The 18,737-nt window shown below is 33.7% G+C and overlaps 1 protein-coding gene across 2 annotated transcripts in view; it reads right to left on the reverse strand.

Moving 5' to 3' along the window:
* Positions 1-1,384: 1,384 nt before the first annotated feature.
* LOC110458308 (endophilin-A3-like) overlaps positions 1,385-18,737 on the reverse strand; it is a 33,733-nt gene continuing 16,380 nt past the window's right edge. The window contains exons 5-11 of one of the 2 annotated variants that reach the window (XM_021509953.1): positions 14,597-14,730; positions 14,051-14,117; positions 10,100-10,120; positions 7,150-7,250; positions 6,467-6,570; positions 5,684-5,847; positions 1,385-5,083 (exon numbers count right to left, since the gene is read on the reverse strand). In XM_021509953.1, the coding sequence (XP_021365628.1) occupies positions 4,887-5,083; positions 5,684-5,847; positions 6,467-6,570; positions 7,150-7,250; positions 10,100-10,120; positions 14,051-14,117; positions 14,597-14,730 (788 nt within the window). In that variant the 3' untranslated portion in view covers positions 1,385-4,886. The remainder of the gene's footprint in view (positions 5,084-5,683; positions 5,848-6,466; positions 6,571-7,149; positions 7,251-10,099; positions 10,121-14,050; positions 14,118-14,596; positions 14,731-18,737) is intronic. The other variant, XM_021509954.1, reaches the window with a different exon arrangement.

Here is an 18,737-nt window from a genome sequence, read left to right on the forward strand (position 1 = left end):
TAATGATGGTGTGTACTAAAGATGTTTCAAGGACAAGCTGTGATAAGTGGTAACAGTACTAGCATTATTATTATAACAAACCAGTCAGTGGTAAAAGTCGAGTCTACTTCAGATAACGGTGATGTTTCAATGACAAGCCTGTGACTGTAGGCTCCTTCTGGTACACATAAAACATGTTTCTCAAACCCTTCACAGGTGTGTCTCCCTTTTAAGTAAGAAAAGATCAGCTCGTCACCCTCTAGGGGGAGATATTCTCGTGCAGAATGGCATGATCCAAGTAATAACAATAGTATGACGTCATGTCAACAGTAGCTGACTATGAAAGACAACTCTGGATTTGCTGTGAAAACTTGCAATAACGCTCATGTTTCATGCAATCAACGCTTGTCAGTGGATTTTGCGAGTGAAACAGGATGGGAGAAAAACAATTATCCCCTACCTTGAGGGTGTGACAGAGAAATGTCCAACCCTCGGGATGATATTCTTGATTGTCTTACCGGAGGCTTTGCAGTGAAAGCCTCAGACTAGAGATAATCAAGAATATCATCCCGAGGGTCGGACATTTCTGTCACTTCAAACTTGAAGTAAACTTACATCACCGACGAAAGGTGTGAAGTGTACCCTAACCATGTCTCTGTAAACTTTATTCTCTAGTCAAAGATCAAATGACCATCAAGTGCATAAATGTAAGCATAACCTTTTCCATGCTTTACATTTTCGACCATGACCATCAATAGAAGGTGTAAAATGCCCTGTAATTAGGTCACTGTGACCTTCAACAGTAGGTCAAATGTCACCAAATAATTATCTTTATTAAAGATTCGTCCAGGCAATATCTTTATATTATTCGAATTATCTTTAGAATGAAACTTAATCATCATCCGCCATTTTCTGACAAGGAGAGACACAAAAAGAAATCTCTAGTTTTAATTTATAAAGCCAAATTGTGTAACTCAACAATGTTAAGCAAATCAAAGGATGGGGTAAGTGATGACTAGTTCACAAGTAGTATGTAAAGCAGTAGTGTAGGTGTAAAGTACAACAACTTCATTAGTATGATGAATGACTGCATAAATATCTGTTGGACACTTTAACAAAACTAATTCCTCTCATTATAGAAACATATAGAAACAGAAAAATTAATAGTGTGCTTCCACTGAATTTCGAACCGGTCAACTCAAGCTTCCCAGTCCACCAATCTATTGATTGAGCTAAAGGGATCTTTTTTTAAGTGCGAAGCTAGAAGGTGACCATGGTATGATTTTCATGTGTACAATTAAAACAATGCAAGAACAACTTTTGGATAGATGTTCACCCTTTTGTATTGGCACTTAGTAGCCTGGTTTGGATAGTAAAACAAAACAAATGACCGGAAACTAACAAGAAATTTCTGTGAATTTATTATATTACAACGTAACATCATAATACATATATACACATACATACTGTGGTATAATGCACAATCTATATGGCTGTACATGAATATCTTTATCTACAAATCGAAGAAAATATGAAACCAAATACATCTCATTTCTTATCACCCATGAACAAGTCTATAGTATATACTAGATCTATGTTAATTGATATATACGTGATTGATGCTGTCTTCAATGATAAAAATATATGAAAATAACATAGCAAGGTTCAATTGCACAAGATAAAAACACTTCTGAATCGGTGAAATGTCAAAAGAACAAAATTAAAATTGGAATGAACCATTAAATAGCTAATTTTTGAGCAAATCACTAACGTCCATTGTCTTCAGAGAATACATGGCTACCAGACACATGATTAAACCTCACTTTGTGTAGCGGGGTATCGTTATACATCAGTAGCCATATTGAGACAAAGACTGATGACATGTAGTCACCCTAAATGCATAGCAAGCAGACAACTGCATACAATGGACAAATCTATTATCTAGACTCGCCTTGTCAGGTCTGTATATAACATTCGTTTTAGGAATACAAAACAGCAATAACTTTTATATTGAAGCATGCCACACACTGTTAACCAATTTATTTTTGTGATAGTAATTTTCATGTTAAATTACAAGGACCATTTGCAAATTATAATTTTTCCTAAAAAAAATATCAAGAAATAATTATGTGTACTATCAATAATGAAATAGTATCCTCTCACTCACAAATTCAAGTTTTTGTGAGTAAAGCAGACACAGTTTGGGAACGAAAATTAAACACAGAAATATAATGTTTTACAGCATTCAGATCTATCAACAAAATATCTGCATCATGTGGAGACAAGATTGCAAATTTTTGGTTTACAATTTTCATTTTACATGTGGAGACAAGATTGGTTTACAATTTTCATTTTATCATTAAAAAGCAGGCAGACCTTAGCTAGTTCACTTCAGTTTTTAGAATTAATTTGAGACTACTTGTACATATATAATTTTGATTTCCAATAAATCATTTCATGATCTTTGTCAACACTTTCATGGATATATTTGACACTTGGGCATTTACAGCTTAATCCCGCTATCTATTTCTACTATTAAAATGAAGCAAGTTTATTAATGTACACCGGTACTCTTAGACAAAATCTAGATCTATATTAAACCTACACTATCAAAATCGTCAAGGAAAAACACTTATCTGGCAAGTTTAACTTTTAAAGCTCAAATACTGAATAAAACTATTACAGAATGTTAAAAATTCTTGGTACAATCCTATGCTAATAAGATTATTATAAGTAATAACATTATACTAATGTCCATATTTTGTTTTACTAAACATTTTTTTTTAATACAAGAAGTCTTGATTAAGATTATTCTAAACGATATTTCATGTACAGAAAAAAGTACAAGATTGATAGAATTGACATTCAAATACACCAGCATGGAACAATTTTAATTGTTTTGTAAAAAAAATGTAATAAGATACTGTAACATTATCATCTCTATGACATGATCACCAAATATTCAAACTGTCATGAAAAAAATATGACCTATAGAAACACATAGGGTTGGAAGGCAGCTTTATCTCAAGTTAAAGCAAGTGTTTATATTCCAAGCTACCATACTTATGATACAAGGAAACTCTGTAAAGCAAACTTTAATAAGTTAACATCACAACATGATAAATCTTATGTAAAGATTTTTCGACCAAGGTTATCCGAGCAAAGTGAACGTTTAGCTTGTGTTACTGAATAGATAAATAGATTTTCAAGATTTGAGAAAACCCCACCTAGCATTGTTGATTCTACTCTGCTCTGACAACTTTGGCCATTTTATGTGGAGAAATAAATGGTATCGTATACACTTTGAGATGTCTCCCAGATACCTAGTCATATTGATGTTGACAGAAATCTTCACAACATGATTTCCTCTGTACTGGATATGTAAATGTTTGTATACCTGTGTCAACATCAGTGAACACCTTCCAAATATAAAACATGTAGATTTGTAGATGAAAAATGCAGTAATGGTATGTAATGTTATTTTTTTTTCATCTGGACATGTACACAAGACATGTTCTGGATATCTGAGATATCCTAAAATCTTAGCACCATATACTTCAGATATCTGGGGACATCTCCACAGCTAGCTACTTTTTGAATTTTCTTGTACACACACTAGTAGACTGAAGATTAATCTGGGGATCACAACTGCTTGATCCATCATTTCTCTCTATACACAATAAATCTACCTTTTACTTCCAAGTGGAAAATCACGAACCATAAACTGTTGGATTTCATTCTGTAAAATTGCAGACAGTAAATTTCCTGTGCTATAACTAACTACTAATGACATGTTCTTAGAGATGGTTCACTCTCAAACATCATATTAACATAAACATAACACAGTCCCTCAACATGGAATACACTTCTCTGACAGAAAGTCGGTAAAACCTATCTAACAGGAAGTCGGTAAAACTTCTCTGACAGGAAGTCGGTAAAACCTCTCTGACAGGAAGTCGGTAAAACCTCTCTGACAGGAAGTCGGTAAAACCTCTCTGACAGGAAGTCTATCAAACTTAACAACAGATGTAACAACAAACCTACAAGTCTCCTCCTCGTACTCAGTTTGGTCTTGGCAGGGTTACATGGTCTCCATATCTAAACTTGTGTATCACACTGTTCAGCTATCAAATAGTATTTTCTTCCATCATCTGTATTTGTTGTTCCTTTATATTGAATGGTTAAACTTTCTAGAATTTGGCATAAATATATACAAAGTTTCTTTATTATATTAATTACTCTTTTTTCTTAAATAATTGATAAATATATAGAATGTCCTTTGGTTTGTTAATAACATTCATCTTTCTTTCCCGAATACACAGAGCTATATCAAGGTCCCAGATATATATAGCATGGTCAGACTGGACAAGAACTACTGTATAATATATTCAGTATCTATACTTAGCCCCTAGTAAACTCAATAAAATATATGTCTTACCTAACCCGAGTAAACTCAATCAAAAATATGTCTTACCTTACCCCGAGTAAACTCGATAGAAAACTTACCTAACCCTAGTAAACTCAATCAAAAATATGTCTTGTTTAAAAGTTTCCTTACCCATTATACATGTACTTATCTTCTAGATGTTCATACCACATATCTGAAATTCACCAACAGAACCCTTTGACACATATTGTTAATTTTATTGATCAATGGTATAGATGAGTATTGGAGTTTCCAGAAATCCATGTAAAGAGTGTGACTGTAAGTTCTATGAGAGATTGTTGTCTGTGACCTGTATCTGAGCGGGGTTATCAGTGTCCCTGTTACACCTTGTCTGAGCAGCTGTCTCAACAACAGACGAACCCCCTAATCACTCTACATATGCATGCCATAAACAATATTATTCTGTTAACTTGTAGTCCCAGCCAGTTCCATAACACAGGTAGTAGACGATGGAGAGGCCTCAGTGGGGCAGGTCCACTACTATACGGACATAGTTGACGGGGAAAAAGCCAGTGGTTCCGTGGATTGAGCCCTCATACCAGTTCTCGTCAATCTGAGACACCAGGTTGATGATGTCACCCTCCGCGAAGCCAAGTTCACCTTCATTTTCAGGCTCAAAATCATATATTGCTTCACAACAAGGCTGCTTCTTCTCAGCTAGAACAGATAAACAATTTTACAAATGTTGAAATTACGATTACTTCATGCTAATATTCCGTGACTATTTTAACATATTTTTTTTACTGGAGGTTTAGTTAAATTAAAGGTCATTACATATGACCAGAACAATTTCAATGACATGAAAATGTAGAAGTTAATTAATCTTATTTTCAAGTTGAGAAAAAGAGGAAATTTAATACTATGAGTTCACTTTGACACTTTTAGTGGCTCCAAAAAAATTTGGTTTAGCTGAAAAATGACCCAGACACATCTGAAAAGTCTACAATGTTTAATATGATCATACTGTTGTATTTCAGAAACAGCAAAGTTGGATATTTTTTGTTCTTCATTCACCTGACTACAGCAATTAGTTGAGATTCTTCCTTGGTAAATCTGGTAAGATGCAATAACAGCAGATACTTCAACATTTTCTATAACTTTAACCAAATTTGAACACAGTACTGAAGTATTCAGCTTTCCAGGAGGTGGTGTAATAACAACTACTAGGAGGGTGTTTACCTCCTGGGGCAGTGTTATGTTTCCTTTGTTGGGGAGGAGGTGTTGTATTACATACAGGGGACGTGTGGTTGTATTTACCTTGTGCATACTGTGGGGAGGAGTTGAAATTGTAACTGTTAGAACTCGTAGTGTCAAAATCATTGGTAGATTCATAGAAGTTGGCTGGCGATGGCGTCCTGTTTCTGATAGAGGCTCTTTTGGGTACATGTTCCGATTTTGGTCGTGACATAGCATGGTTACGTCTGTGGATTAAACATCATATGCACAACAATAGAGATTGTAAGTACTGGTAAAAAAGTTTTCCACAAAGCAAGATAACTAGTATATAGTATGGTGTTACTTGGATCATAAATTTTTAAATTCTATGTTTAGATATCAAGAATGATGAAAATATGCAGCATGTATTTACTGTCTGGGTTTATAAAATTTACATTAAAAGTATCTAATGTCTTCACGAAAATTCAAGAAAAATCATTTGAAAATGATTAAATTGAGAAGTTAAAAAGTGGGCAAATTGTAAGTTCATGAATAAATCAATGGATTTCAAACATGCACAAAAAAAAAAAAAAAAAAAAGTTATCTCCCTTTACAGGGTTGCCTGCCTAATTAACTTTTGATGACAAAATATAAACATAAAGTTACGAATTTCAGTCCTTAAGGTAAAATGAAGGTAAAAATCATCCTTCAAATTGATGAAATACTTGAAGTAATCTATCCCCCCCCCCCCCACACCCACACCCAAACCCCTCAAAAAACATGATCTGTGTAATCCTCTACAAAAATTAATATCAGTATCAGTCACCTATGCAGATCTCTAGATTTTTATGAACTACAAACTCCCTGAAGGGTTACTGTACGTACTTTGTATCCAAGGTGGTTAGCAGGTTTTGTAGAACATCTACCGCAGATCTGTGATAATCAACTTCTGCCTCAATAAAGGACTGCAGCTGTGCTATCTGTTCCACCTTTGAACACAAAAATAAGCGTCTGTCTAACATGTTGTTATATGTACAACACTGTACAAAACACAACTTTTAATTAACTTTGGAGTATTATAGAAATCTAGAACTAATGCAAGTTATGGAATTCTTTATTTCTCTACGTGAAGGAGACACTGGGGTTGAACCATTCTACAGCTATATTTGTTGAAATTTTAAGTATGCATGTATGGCCTAACCTCTACTTAGCCATGTATGGGTTACTCTGAAGCTATTACACCACTTTTTTTTCTTATTTTGGTTGAAAAAGGTTGTGCATTTGAAATTTGTAAGTTTAACCTTTGTTAATGTAACATGAGTTAATTTTAGGATGATGCAGATCAATGTTTTCGGCCAACAAAGTTTCCTGCTACATATGGTACTGTTTCGCTTTGTTATATATATACACCATATATTTAACTCACTCACCCCTGGAGACACATTTGAAATCTTCCAGATCAATGGTTGGAATAGTTCATTATTATGAAATTTCAGGGGTGAAGGAGTTAAATAACACAAATAATGAACAAAGGTAAGGGAATTCAATCAACACACATCATAACTTACATCATTTTCTAACAAGTTGTACATTGCTGTTTCAGTAAGTTCTTTTGATTCTTCAAACTTTTCTTCTGCCACTCTAATCTCTTCCTCTGTGACAGTAGAGCCTGAAAAATATTGTTCATATTAAATTTTACTGAATTAAGATACATTTTTAAGTACCAATAAAAGAAATACTGGTTATAATACAGGTCTTTCAAATATCTGGCACGTCTGTGGAGATGTAATTAGCTTTATTAAATGACAGTCAAGCCATGCTCTTTTATTGAAACTTAAAATTACTGATTTTGCATGATGATACAAAAGAGTTGTAAAAGGATTTATGTGTATTCTTGTAAAAGTATTTCATAAAATATCGCATACCCGGTCAGGTAATACAAATCTCTCCCTTTCTACTTTGTTTTATGAAAACACAACTGTTTTATGTCTTTGTAGCGTATTACGTCAACAGTTGTAATAAATTCAGTATTAACCTTTTCACCACTGCAGACCATAATGGACTCATCCAGATCAATGCATGGTAGAGTCTACTAAAGTTACATAGTGGTGAAAGGGTTAATGGTCCTAACTAACCCTGAAGATGTTCAACAGGTACCGGTGAAAGAACATTCAACGCCAAACAATATTTGTCTCCTGTAACAACCCTTAAGCAAATGAGTGTAGAAAGGGCTGTATTCATTTGAAAACAATTGTCAGTTTCATCTAAGAAGACGCTCAATTTGTCAGGAATTTATTTCAGAGTAAATGTACATACAAATATTATATAGCTAAACTAAAAGCAACTTTTCTATTGTCATATTATTTTTTGTGCTTAATTGATGAATACATTATTTAAATAATATATATAAGCTGCCTTTACATAACATACAAAGAAGAAATTTATTTTCCCAGGTATTTCTTTGATCCTAATAGGAACGACTCTAGAGTTAAGTTTCTCCTAAAAATAAATATGCAGATCCACTTCAGGGTTCGACACTAACTTTTGGAAGGTAGTAGCACTTTGTGCTACTGTAGTAAACCCTAATATCTACTTGCTTGTGCAGCAGGCTAAAAACAGCAGTTTGAAATATTTCACTCTGATGATTAAATATCTATCAGTTACAATTATATTGTTGACATTCTACAGAAATATTGTTGATGATTTACAACAGTATGGGATATTTTATGATTAACTTTTGTAAAGTACACAGTAGAGTTCAAAATGCAACCATTAATGGGGTTAAGGAAGAAAGAGGGTTCTTTTTTGAAACTGCCTCAAAAGCCAATTATTATTATTATTATTATTATCAATGCTTAATGGCCCATCAACACAGGATAGGTCAAAAGGGCTAACAAATTCAAAAGCCAATAAAATCTAGTAGCATTACATAAGACTTAATCTAGTAGTGTTATTTAAAGGTTTTGTGCACTGTCTACAGGGTTAGAATTAAACTGAAAACAATATGAAAGCTTTGGGGCTACTATAAGATACATAGAAGCATAACAAACAACCTAATTTTACCAACAGGTTTTCATAAATTGTGCCTTGTACATAATGTTATACCGATTTCGTGTAGTTTTTCACCAAAATGAATGCTTATTGGAATTGGATGTAATACTGTTTCAGATCAATGTTTCAAGTCTGCGAAATGACACTGTTAACAAAAATATGTTTCTTGCCCAATTAACAAATCTGGTATTATCACCGAGCTACCCATGCCTATCTTATGGATTGATGACATTTGTGATGTAAAATGTTTGACCTCTCTGTGAAGATGGGAGCCAACACCAGTCCTAGTACTTACTCTAAGTCTGATACAGCAGTTGTAGGATGGTCATCAACCATGAGGGTTGATATATTTTAATAAACAGCGGAAGTAAACAATCAGCATGCTTTACCAATACCGTATTATAATTGGCCTTATCCTCTGGTCTTACATGTTTTTATTCAAGTGATAACTAATCAGTCAACATTTACACAGTATTTAAATATTCATGAATCAGCTTTAACCTCTAGTATCATATATCTGTTATAAAGACATGGTCAAAATACATGATTAAATAACAAGGTGGTAAATCACGTCACCAGAAGACCTTCAATAAAACCACAAATTTCGACAAAATACAAAATGATACATCAATACTAAAACAGTGACGAATGGAAGCTCTTTAAAATGCAGGATTCCATGCGGAATGCCGACATGCACAACATCTAGACACAGACGTTCTGGTTACACATGCTTGTTCATGCAGAGTAAAAATATATGGTACTGAACTATGCAGGGCACATGTGTTTATAAACACCTACACTCCATCACTTGTCATGCTTTATCGATCAAGATGCAAAAACGTATGACCTTTAATCCCAAAGGTTGAATGATTAATGCTAAGGTAGTCACCTCTGTTGGTATAGAAAACCAGTCTTATGATGTCAGAATAAAATTAGCTGAATCCTGATAATTAAACCACCCATATTATGATGACAAACCACCCACAAACTGATGACAAAACACCCACATACTGATGACAAACCACCCACATACTGATGACAAACCACCCACATACTGATGTGATTAAAGATAACTCAACCAATAATATCCAAAGATGCACCCAATAGTTTTTACATGTTTGTACTACCCATAAATAGAACCACGCCATACATGCCATTCATCAGTGTCATTACCTTCATATAGTTCTTTTGGTGCAAAATTGAAATTTCTTCTTTCATCGTCTTCAAAATTTTAGACATAAATATGTCACCAATATTCTTACCTTTCTCTCAACCACAGTACAATAGTCATAAACCATGCATTTCCCTGTTAAAACCTTTCAGTAAACTTCCACCGTAAACAAAACATGAGATGCAGTGTGAGATCTGACAGGGTCTTATGACCAGTGTACATAAGATTACCACCACACAAGCCATAAAACTGAGGACAAAGCTAGCTGTAAGTATAAGAATGAGTGGACAAGTTACCTGACTTCTGTGCTCCGGCCTCTGTCAGAAGGGAGACATGAACACAGTGGGTTAGTGTGCAAATACAAACCTCCAAACATGGCTGCATTTTATGTAGCTTGTACTCAAACACGCACACAGCTATATCATAGCAGCATTCAAGTATTTTGCAATAATCAAGATACACATTTACTTTTGTTTCCTTGGTAGTAGCGTAGGCATCACAATATTTTTTTTATTATTAGCTTGTACAAAATTGAAGGATAGAAATGAATGCTTTCAAATGTTGGGAATTGTTTTTTAATTTACATAAAGAAGTATGTTTTGTATTCTTTAGGGTGAGCAGTGGGGTAATTAACAAATGGTAAATTATACTGTTGCATTTAGGCACAGTCTCTGCATATTCACCTTAAAAGTAGATGTTTTTGTTTTTATTTTATTTTCTTATTTTCTTAATAACTTTGTTGTTAAATAAGGTACCTAGTGATAGCAGATTGCTAAAGTATGTAATTGCTGTAGGTATAGTATTACCACTCCTTTAAGTTTGAATGCCAATTTCTCCTTGTTCTTTGGTTTTTACCAGGATCAAACATTCTTTATTATATTATTGTTTATGTATTAAACTAATTTTTATCAAAACAGGAAATGGAAATGTAAGTAATGAAATACAATGTAATATGCAAACCTAAAATTTAAGATTCGATAAACATTTTAGAATATTTTTTTTTAAAGTAGCATTTTATGAACTTGACATATTTTTTTTAACAAAATGTAGACTTAATTGGCAAAAATAAATAGGTCGGGAAAAGTCTAACGTAGAATAAAGAGGAGGGGGAGATGCCACAGAAACCCTACATATGTGTATACTTGTACGTATGTAGAAATAAATGCACAGCATGTCTGAATGGCATAGTGTCAGTAGCCTTCCAGTGCAAGCATAAGGAGTAGTCTCCCTTCACCGGGCTGTATACAGCCAATATAACTTCTAGTAGTGTACACACAACACCAAGGATACATGTATTACTGAAATAATGTGAACTCTACAAACATGAAAACAAAATACTAATTGGAGTGAAACAGCACTTGCTAAACTTGATAAGAATTTTTAAAAAAACTTACAAAGCAAGATTGATTGTATCAGTTATTCAGATGATAATACTTGTTGTTCACAGAAATTTTCAATACAGCAAAAACGAAAAGCAACTAATTTCAAAAGTCAAAATATTCTGGTATAACCCTTGAGCTTTTGACCAAATCACTGGCATTATGAGTAATTGAGAATTAAGTTTTTCTGTAAACATGTATTAAGATGCATCTGATCATCAGTCCTGCTTTAACTTCTTCAGCTTGTCAATACACTATATTCAAACTGTGAAAAGTTATATCTACAGAATGTTTGTTTACAGTATATATGTTCCCTGCTGTATCAAATGGCAACAATCACAGTATAACATTTTTTTGGAAATTGGCAAACACCAACAAAAATCCATGAAAAAGATTTTAAAAACTATACATCTATTCTAATAACATTTAAATGCCAAATATTCAGATACAATACACAAGGAACATTGAAATGTCAAAGGAATGAAAAATGATGGATTTATATTGTATAAACACACACACACACATCAAGAGTCCATCATAGCAGACAAGCAGAACAGTTTACAATCATAAGTTGTTGTTCCCTCTTCTGACGTTTGTCAGTTAAGTAACGCAAGCACAGACAAAACAACACAGGACATATGGGCACAAGCCTGCTACCTGAAGCAACACATGTAAATCTCTAGTCTAGCATCTACACCAAACAACCAATCGGACACTGGATCTTCTCAATATCATATAGCCTACGTTATAAATACCGGTACTTATCAAACTCGTCCAAAAATTAACCCAATACAAACAGAAACTTGTGTACTTTATCATACTTAATTAAAGTTAATTATTTTAACAGAACCCTAAATGAACTGTAACTTGTGCAATATTTTACTTACTTGTGTAAACTGAACCTTCAATGAACTGGAATATGTATATCTGACATGTGCAAACTAAACCCTCAACAAAATGAAATTGTGTATATATTCTACAAAAGTTACATTCATCTAACTTGTGTGAACTGCATGAACCCTCAACTGAAAATTGTGTATCTAGTCTACTTAAAGGATGATGTATCTTGTCTGATCCTCAACAAACTGGAACTTGTATATATTTTACACAATGTAAATTTAACTTGACTTTGTATATCATACTCTACTTAGTGTGTATCTAACCTGTTTAAACTGGAGGGAAATCTGATCCAAACAAAAACCTTTAACCTTCAGAAGCATTCTATTTAGATAATACTGTACACCCCCCATGACTCTTATCAGGTAAACACGAAGACTTACTATTGCTCAGAAAAAATATGTTGAAGTAACTATAACTAACTTACAGTCTGACTGTAGAATCAGATCTTAAATGATATGCATGTCAATCAGGCCTCAGTCTCATAATCGTACTCAGAATTGACACTCTCCTTTTATGGTATTATAAGCGGATCTTTTCAGTGTGTAGATAGTTTTGTGATTTTTTGCATATAAGATTAACAAAACTGTTGGCACATTTAAATATAATGACAAAAAATTGAATACATGCTGCAGCAGCATTGCCAACATGAAATACCACATACAAAAATGTCCCGTTTTAAATGTAGGATATATGATAAACTTTGTCAATATCAAAACTTTTTTCAAAACTTCATAAAAAACATATCATGCATTTAATTACAGTTTTATTAACTCCTAAAGCCTAAATGCACTGATTTTCTTTTGACTTGGGTAATGAAAATATTTTTCCCAAATGAAAAGAAATTCTGGCCTCACCGATGAGGACGACTGTGACACTGTGGAGAGAGTCTTACTTCTGTCACTGATAGGACCATACTGACTACATGCAGATAAGGAATGTGATACTTAAGTGAAACTGAGGTCACGACCTGGGGAGATGACCTCAGTGCAGACAGTGCCATGGTACTAACCTCCTGTTGGGAGAAAAACACAATAGGTTAGGGCAACACCTCCAAACTCACATATTATGGAGGTCAGATAGGTGATCCACCAAGGACAACTGACAACTAATTGCTAATGCACGTCCAATGTTGCTAATGGTCCGTCCATTGATATCTTTACGTGTCGTCATATCATTTAAATATGTCATAATAAGTAAAGACACACAGCCCCATAGAGTTATGTTACGGTGTATCATTGTGACACTATAATCTTAATAACCATTGGTGATCACCGAATAATTCATTAATCATGACATGTTATAGTTTAATGGGTCATTGGTGGTCTTTGAATAATGAGAAAGCCCCATTAATAATGGTGACCATTTGATTATTGGTTGATCATCAGATTAATATTTAAGCAACCCATTGATCATCATTCGGTACTTTGTTGGTCACGAGATGTCATGATTTGATGGGCCATGGCACAGTGCGTTAAGCATTGGTGACATGAAATACACAAGACAAGACAAGGATTTTTAACCTGAACATTTCCTGGTTGTGTATTCCAAAACATTCATAGTTCAACACACATTCTTCTGGTAAGTCAATGATGCACTACATACAGGTCTAAGATTTTGTTCCACACAATTGGGTTTAGTTTTTATTTTGTTTAACGTCCTATTAACAGCTATGGTCATTTAAGGGTGTCACCGTATGACATATTTACATCATTATGACCTGTTCAAACATTCCAAACATCAACAATGCCAGCCATATCAAGACTATGCACATGTGCGTAAGTGAAATCAACACACGGAGATTATAGGCATGCTACATACTATAGCAATCTTATACTGAACAGTGAATCTCCATAACAATCAACATAACTACAGATAGCAGCAACGGTAGAACCATGTCCACGATTCTACATGTAACAATGCTAACGTGGCTCAACACTCTATTGATACAGTGACAAGGAGCTAGAATACCTTTATCCTTCTTCCTCCTCTTACAGTCAAAGTCCAGTCGCCGTCCAGACAGCTTCTTTCGGTGGTGCTGTAACAGAGGATGCTCATTGAAACTTTTCACTATGCAATCAATTAACTTCATATTATGTGATTAATTGACTTTTCACTATGTAATCAATAAACTATACACTAAGTGATCAATTGACTTTACAATATGCATTCAATTAACTTAACACTTTGTAACCAATTAACTTTTTAACTAAGTAATCAGTTAACTATACAGTAACTGATCAATTAATTTCATACTATGTTATCAATTAACTATACATTAAGTGACCAATTAACTTTTAAGTATGTAATCAATTAACTTAATACTAAGTAATCAATTAATTAAACAAGTCACAATAATATAGAATATTGTATTTTAATTTAACATGAAACTTTTTTTGGAAAGAATATATTAGAATTCATCAAATGAATAATCAGCAGGTGAGAGTGAAAGCACACCATACTTATTTTAGCTTGTCTGCCTTTATCAAATAGATAATGGTAGTCATGATAACTAACGTTCACTTCCTTGATATCTTTAGTCTGCAGCAGGCCAAGTGGTTCCAGGAAGTTCTGCTTAACAGTGTCCTCCATGGAATACTTGAGGTCTGCCAGCTGTTTGAAGCTCTCCCCCGCCTCCACCAGACAGGACCCTGAAAACAGAAAGATCAATATATCGTCAGTGGCACAATAAGCTACAGTGCTATCAGCTGTCCTGTCTCGTCTCACAAACTAACACATTTTAATACTGCTACGACATTGCTTCAGTTGCTTCATAGATTTTTTCATCTGACAATGGCAGTCTTCCTGGGTTTTTATTTTTTATTTAATGTACACAGGTGATTATAAGCACTGGTGTCCAATACTTACATATTTTTGTGATGAAAATCTTTTCTGAATCTGTTTATAGATTTTAATATCAAATACAGAAATACAAATGTTCACATCAACAGATCTATTCTGAATCTGTTTATAGATTTTAATATCAAATACAGAAATACAAATGTTCATATCAACAGATCTATTCTGAATATGATTTTGAAATCTGTCATAATGTCAAACACAGAAATACAGTTGTCAATCTTCATATTGACAGTGAGCATCCGACCTAAGTTTTTGATTCCTGATATCTTATACAGACATCTCAAACAATGCAGAAAAGTGGTGATCAATATTGAACAATATTGTAGAGAACCAGAAATTTTAACTTGTGCCTTTAAGTAAACATGCTGGTAATATATTAATGGGTGGTTATATCTATCCTGCGAGTTTTCTCTGTGTTCCCTGCTTTCCTCCCATATTAAGACCCTCTACACACTTCCAGAGTACTTATTACCTTTGTTTCATAATAAATGTAAAATAATGAAATTTAATATTAATACAATTATGTAATTTTCTAAAATGATTTTTTTCCCCTAAAATGTTAATAAATGTTTTCTGTTTCCTGTTTTCATTTTGGTAGTGGTATCAAATTGAATCATTTTAACAAATACCAGCTATAAATCAACTGATGGACAACATGATCAGACACATGCATTACTCATAGTCTGTAAATAAAAAAATGCTATCCTGATCAGCAATGAATAAACAGGAAATAAAGTTATAAATAAACTTGTAACAGTCCAGATAAACACAGAAAGGGCTGGGTCACTTTTACTGGGCTTGTAACAGTCCAGATTTACTCTGTTACAGAAACTTGTTTTTGCTTTCCCCTTGACTGCACACAAGGACTGGCCTAGAGCGATATTTGTCTTCAGTAGATAGATAAGAAAACAATAGCATGATGTGCAGAGATCTGGGAAAGTGGGCCAGCCATATATATATATCTGTACATAGGTAACACCCTCCCTTGTATCTGTACCTCGGTCACGCCCTCACTAATGTACAGGTGATCAGGATTACTGTGTCGATGACCTCAGTATAACCCAAATCACCTGGTTATACATCACTTACCTATCTATAGCTAGCTACACACCAAGTACTGTACCTGGCCCCCACATACTGAGTAACTAATATCCAAACTGACATACAACATGTATACATATATCAATACTGTAGAAGTTCTGTCTATTGATCACATTTAAAAGTTAAAATTCCACCTTAGTGTACTCATCCACACATAATGTACACAGTGCATTAGTATATATTGTTGACAGATTTGAACCAGATCTCAGCAATAGTAATTACGAGTATAGAAATACAGTACATGTATATCAAATTATATGGTTTTTGTCTAAAACATTGAACGACTGTACGTCCTGCTCCAACACTTCATAAGTAGAACGATATCATTTCTACCTAGACTTGTTTGTACAGGTAATTATTATTCAAACAGGTGCAGGATGAGGAAATTCTACCTCAGGGTTTTCAAATTGGGGATAACCCAAAGTTTCTCAGGGGTTTTGCCCTGATTTGAACAAATAAAATCTTGAATCTTGACAAGCTACCATTTTGAAAATATATGTCTTTTTCCTGAGCTTTTTGAAAGAAGAAGAAAAAAAAAAGCTGCTCTTCAATATTCAACATAATCCATTTTCACCAAACTGTGCAGGAAAATAATACCATCTTTCTGAATTATATTTCTAATACATTGTGTTAGTTTTCAATTTCTTCATGTCGGCGGCATCGGGGCATCAGAATTTCCCTAATTTCATGACATCACATCATTTTTGATCTATTGTAATATGAAATGGGGTGTAGGACAGACGTTTATAACACACCTTTATTGCCCTATACAGTTTTATTATACACACACAGAGGGATGAGAGAACAACATCTATATCTACCTGTTAAATACTTAACAACAGTGCATAATACAGTATGCCCAAACATTCACATCCTAATCATGTATATCTCTACTGTTAGATATGTCATCAGGCTAAAAGCTACTACACATCACTGAAATATAGTAACTGCTATCTATTTTTACATCACTGAAATAAAGTAACTGCTATCTATTTTTACATCAAAACTACATGTAATTTGATTGAATACCTGTATCTTCTTTACCATCATATGTGTTTTGCATATTTGAATGCATGGTTTGAGATATGATTTATTCTTAAGCGAATAATATTTATTTTATGCAATAATCTGAGTAATTTATATCCCATTACATTATACTCACAATAGAACAGATAATAAATTTATTCCACAATGTCAAAATAAATTCAAAATAATTCACCTTTCCCTTATTACAGATAACCCTAAAATAAACTATCATTTTGACTGTTACACTGTATGTGTTCAATCAAAAGCGGTTTTTCATTTACTTATAGGATACTTTGCAAAAAGAGATACTCCACATATACAATGTATGTTGTTGAATTTCACATACAAGGGTTCATTTATTTTTACCTAATGAATCATCATCATGAGAAATTGAGTTGGGCTTAATATTAATGTTGTGTACATTCTAATTAATGGCTTCAGATATTACTTAATGTATTCTAAAACATTCTTAAGACATCTATTTATTCTCCAGTCTAACACACTTAATAGTACCCAATAACACAGCAAAATATGTGCCCATTGACACTAGATACAGATGTCAATCTTTAAGCTGCAATATCATAATGATATGGCAACAGACATGTGACTTACAATAAAACAGATTAATAAAACATATATGCCCTATTAAAGTCAGAACATGTATTAAAGCATTCCTCAACCCCCTAGGCTAACAGAAACATGGAGACATTTGTGACTATACATTTATGTTTACACCCCATGTAATTATAATATAATTTGATTAACCAATGAAAACTGTGGCTACGACACGGGCATGTAGAAGAGTAGAAACACTTGGTCAAGCCAGTTAAACAGGAACATTTCTTAAGGAACCCTGTCCCAATGCACTCTTGTTTTTCGTATCAGTAACCTCCCCTTTCACTTATTACTCTCATACAAGTACACAAGGTTTTAAATATGCTTTTACACCCCATGTTTTTAGACTGATATCTGCTATTTTAACCAGCTACTTGTGTACATGTGCTTTTAACAAATGATAGTGCTAACCTAGCTGAAAATGAAATGTGATGTATGAGTAAAGTACTTTTAGTGTTTTATTATGCAATGTGTATGTCCTGTATGTTAGTCCTTAGAGCTTATGTTGTATTGTTATACCATGTACCGACTCTAAATAAAACTTTTGACTTTGACTTTGACCCTTAATTTGATTCTCAGTATAACTAGCTACATATTGTTGGGTGAGGACACTTGGGAAGTTCTGTTGGCTAGATAGCTCAGTCTGTAAGAGCGACAGTATATATCGACGTCTTTTAATCCCGGCCTAGCCCCGCTGAATTGTTTATTCAAAACACTGGTGTTTGTTACATTTATTTATTTTACCTTTACTATCCTGTAAGGTATGGTTTTCTTTTCAGAAATGATTTATCTAAGCTACAGTTAAGCCAGGAAAAACAGTTTCCATTGCGTAGTTATATTTTTTGGCAGTGGTATGGGGATCCAGAAATTAAGGAATTGTCCTTAATTTCAGCAATGCTTTCCTATATAAACTTTTCTTGTTATTTTATTAATTTTCTTTAATTAAGGAATGTTTGTGAAAGTGGTACCTGGTTCGTGATATCAAGATGAAGACCTACTGTAAATATCTAGACACTGTTTAAAGCATGTTAGAATCTTTTACTGGTCTCGCACA

This window comes from Mizuhopecten yessoensis, unplaced genomic scaffold (assembly GCF_002113885.1).
Source record: "Mizuhopecten yessoensis strain PY_sf001 unplaced genomic scaffold, ASM211388v2 scaffold9541, whole genome shotgun sequence".
NCBI lineage: Eukaryota > Metazoa > Mollusca > Bivalvia > Pectinida > Pectinidae > Mizuhopecten > Mizuhopecten yessoensis.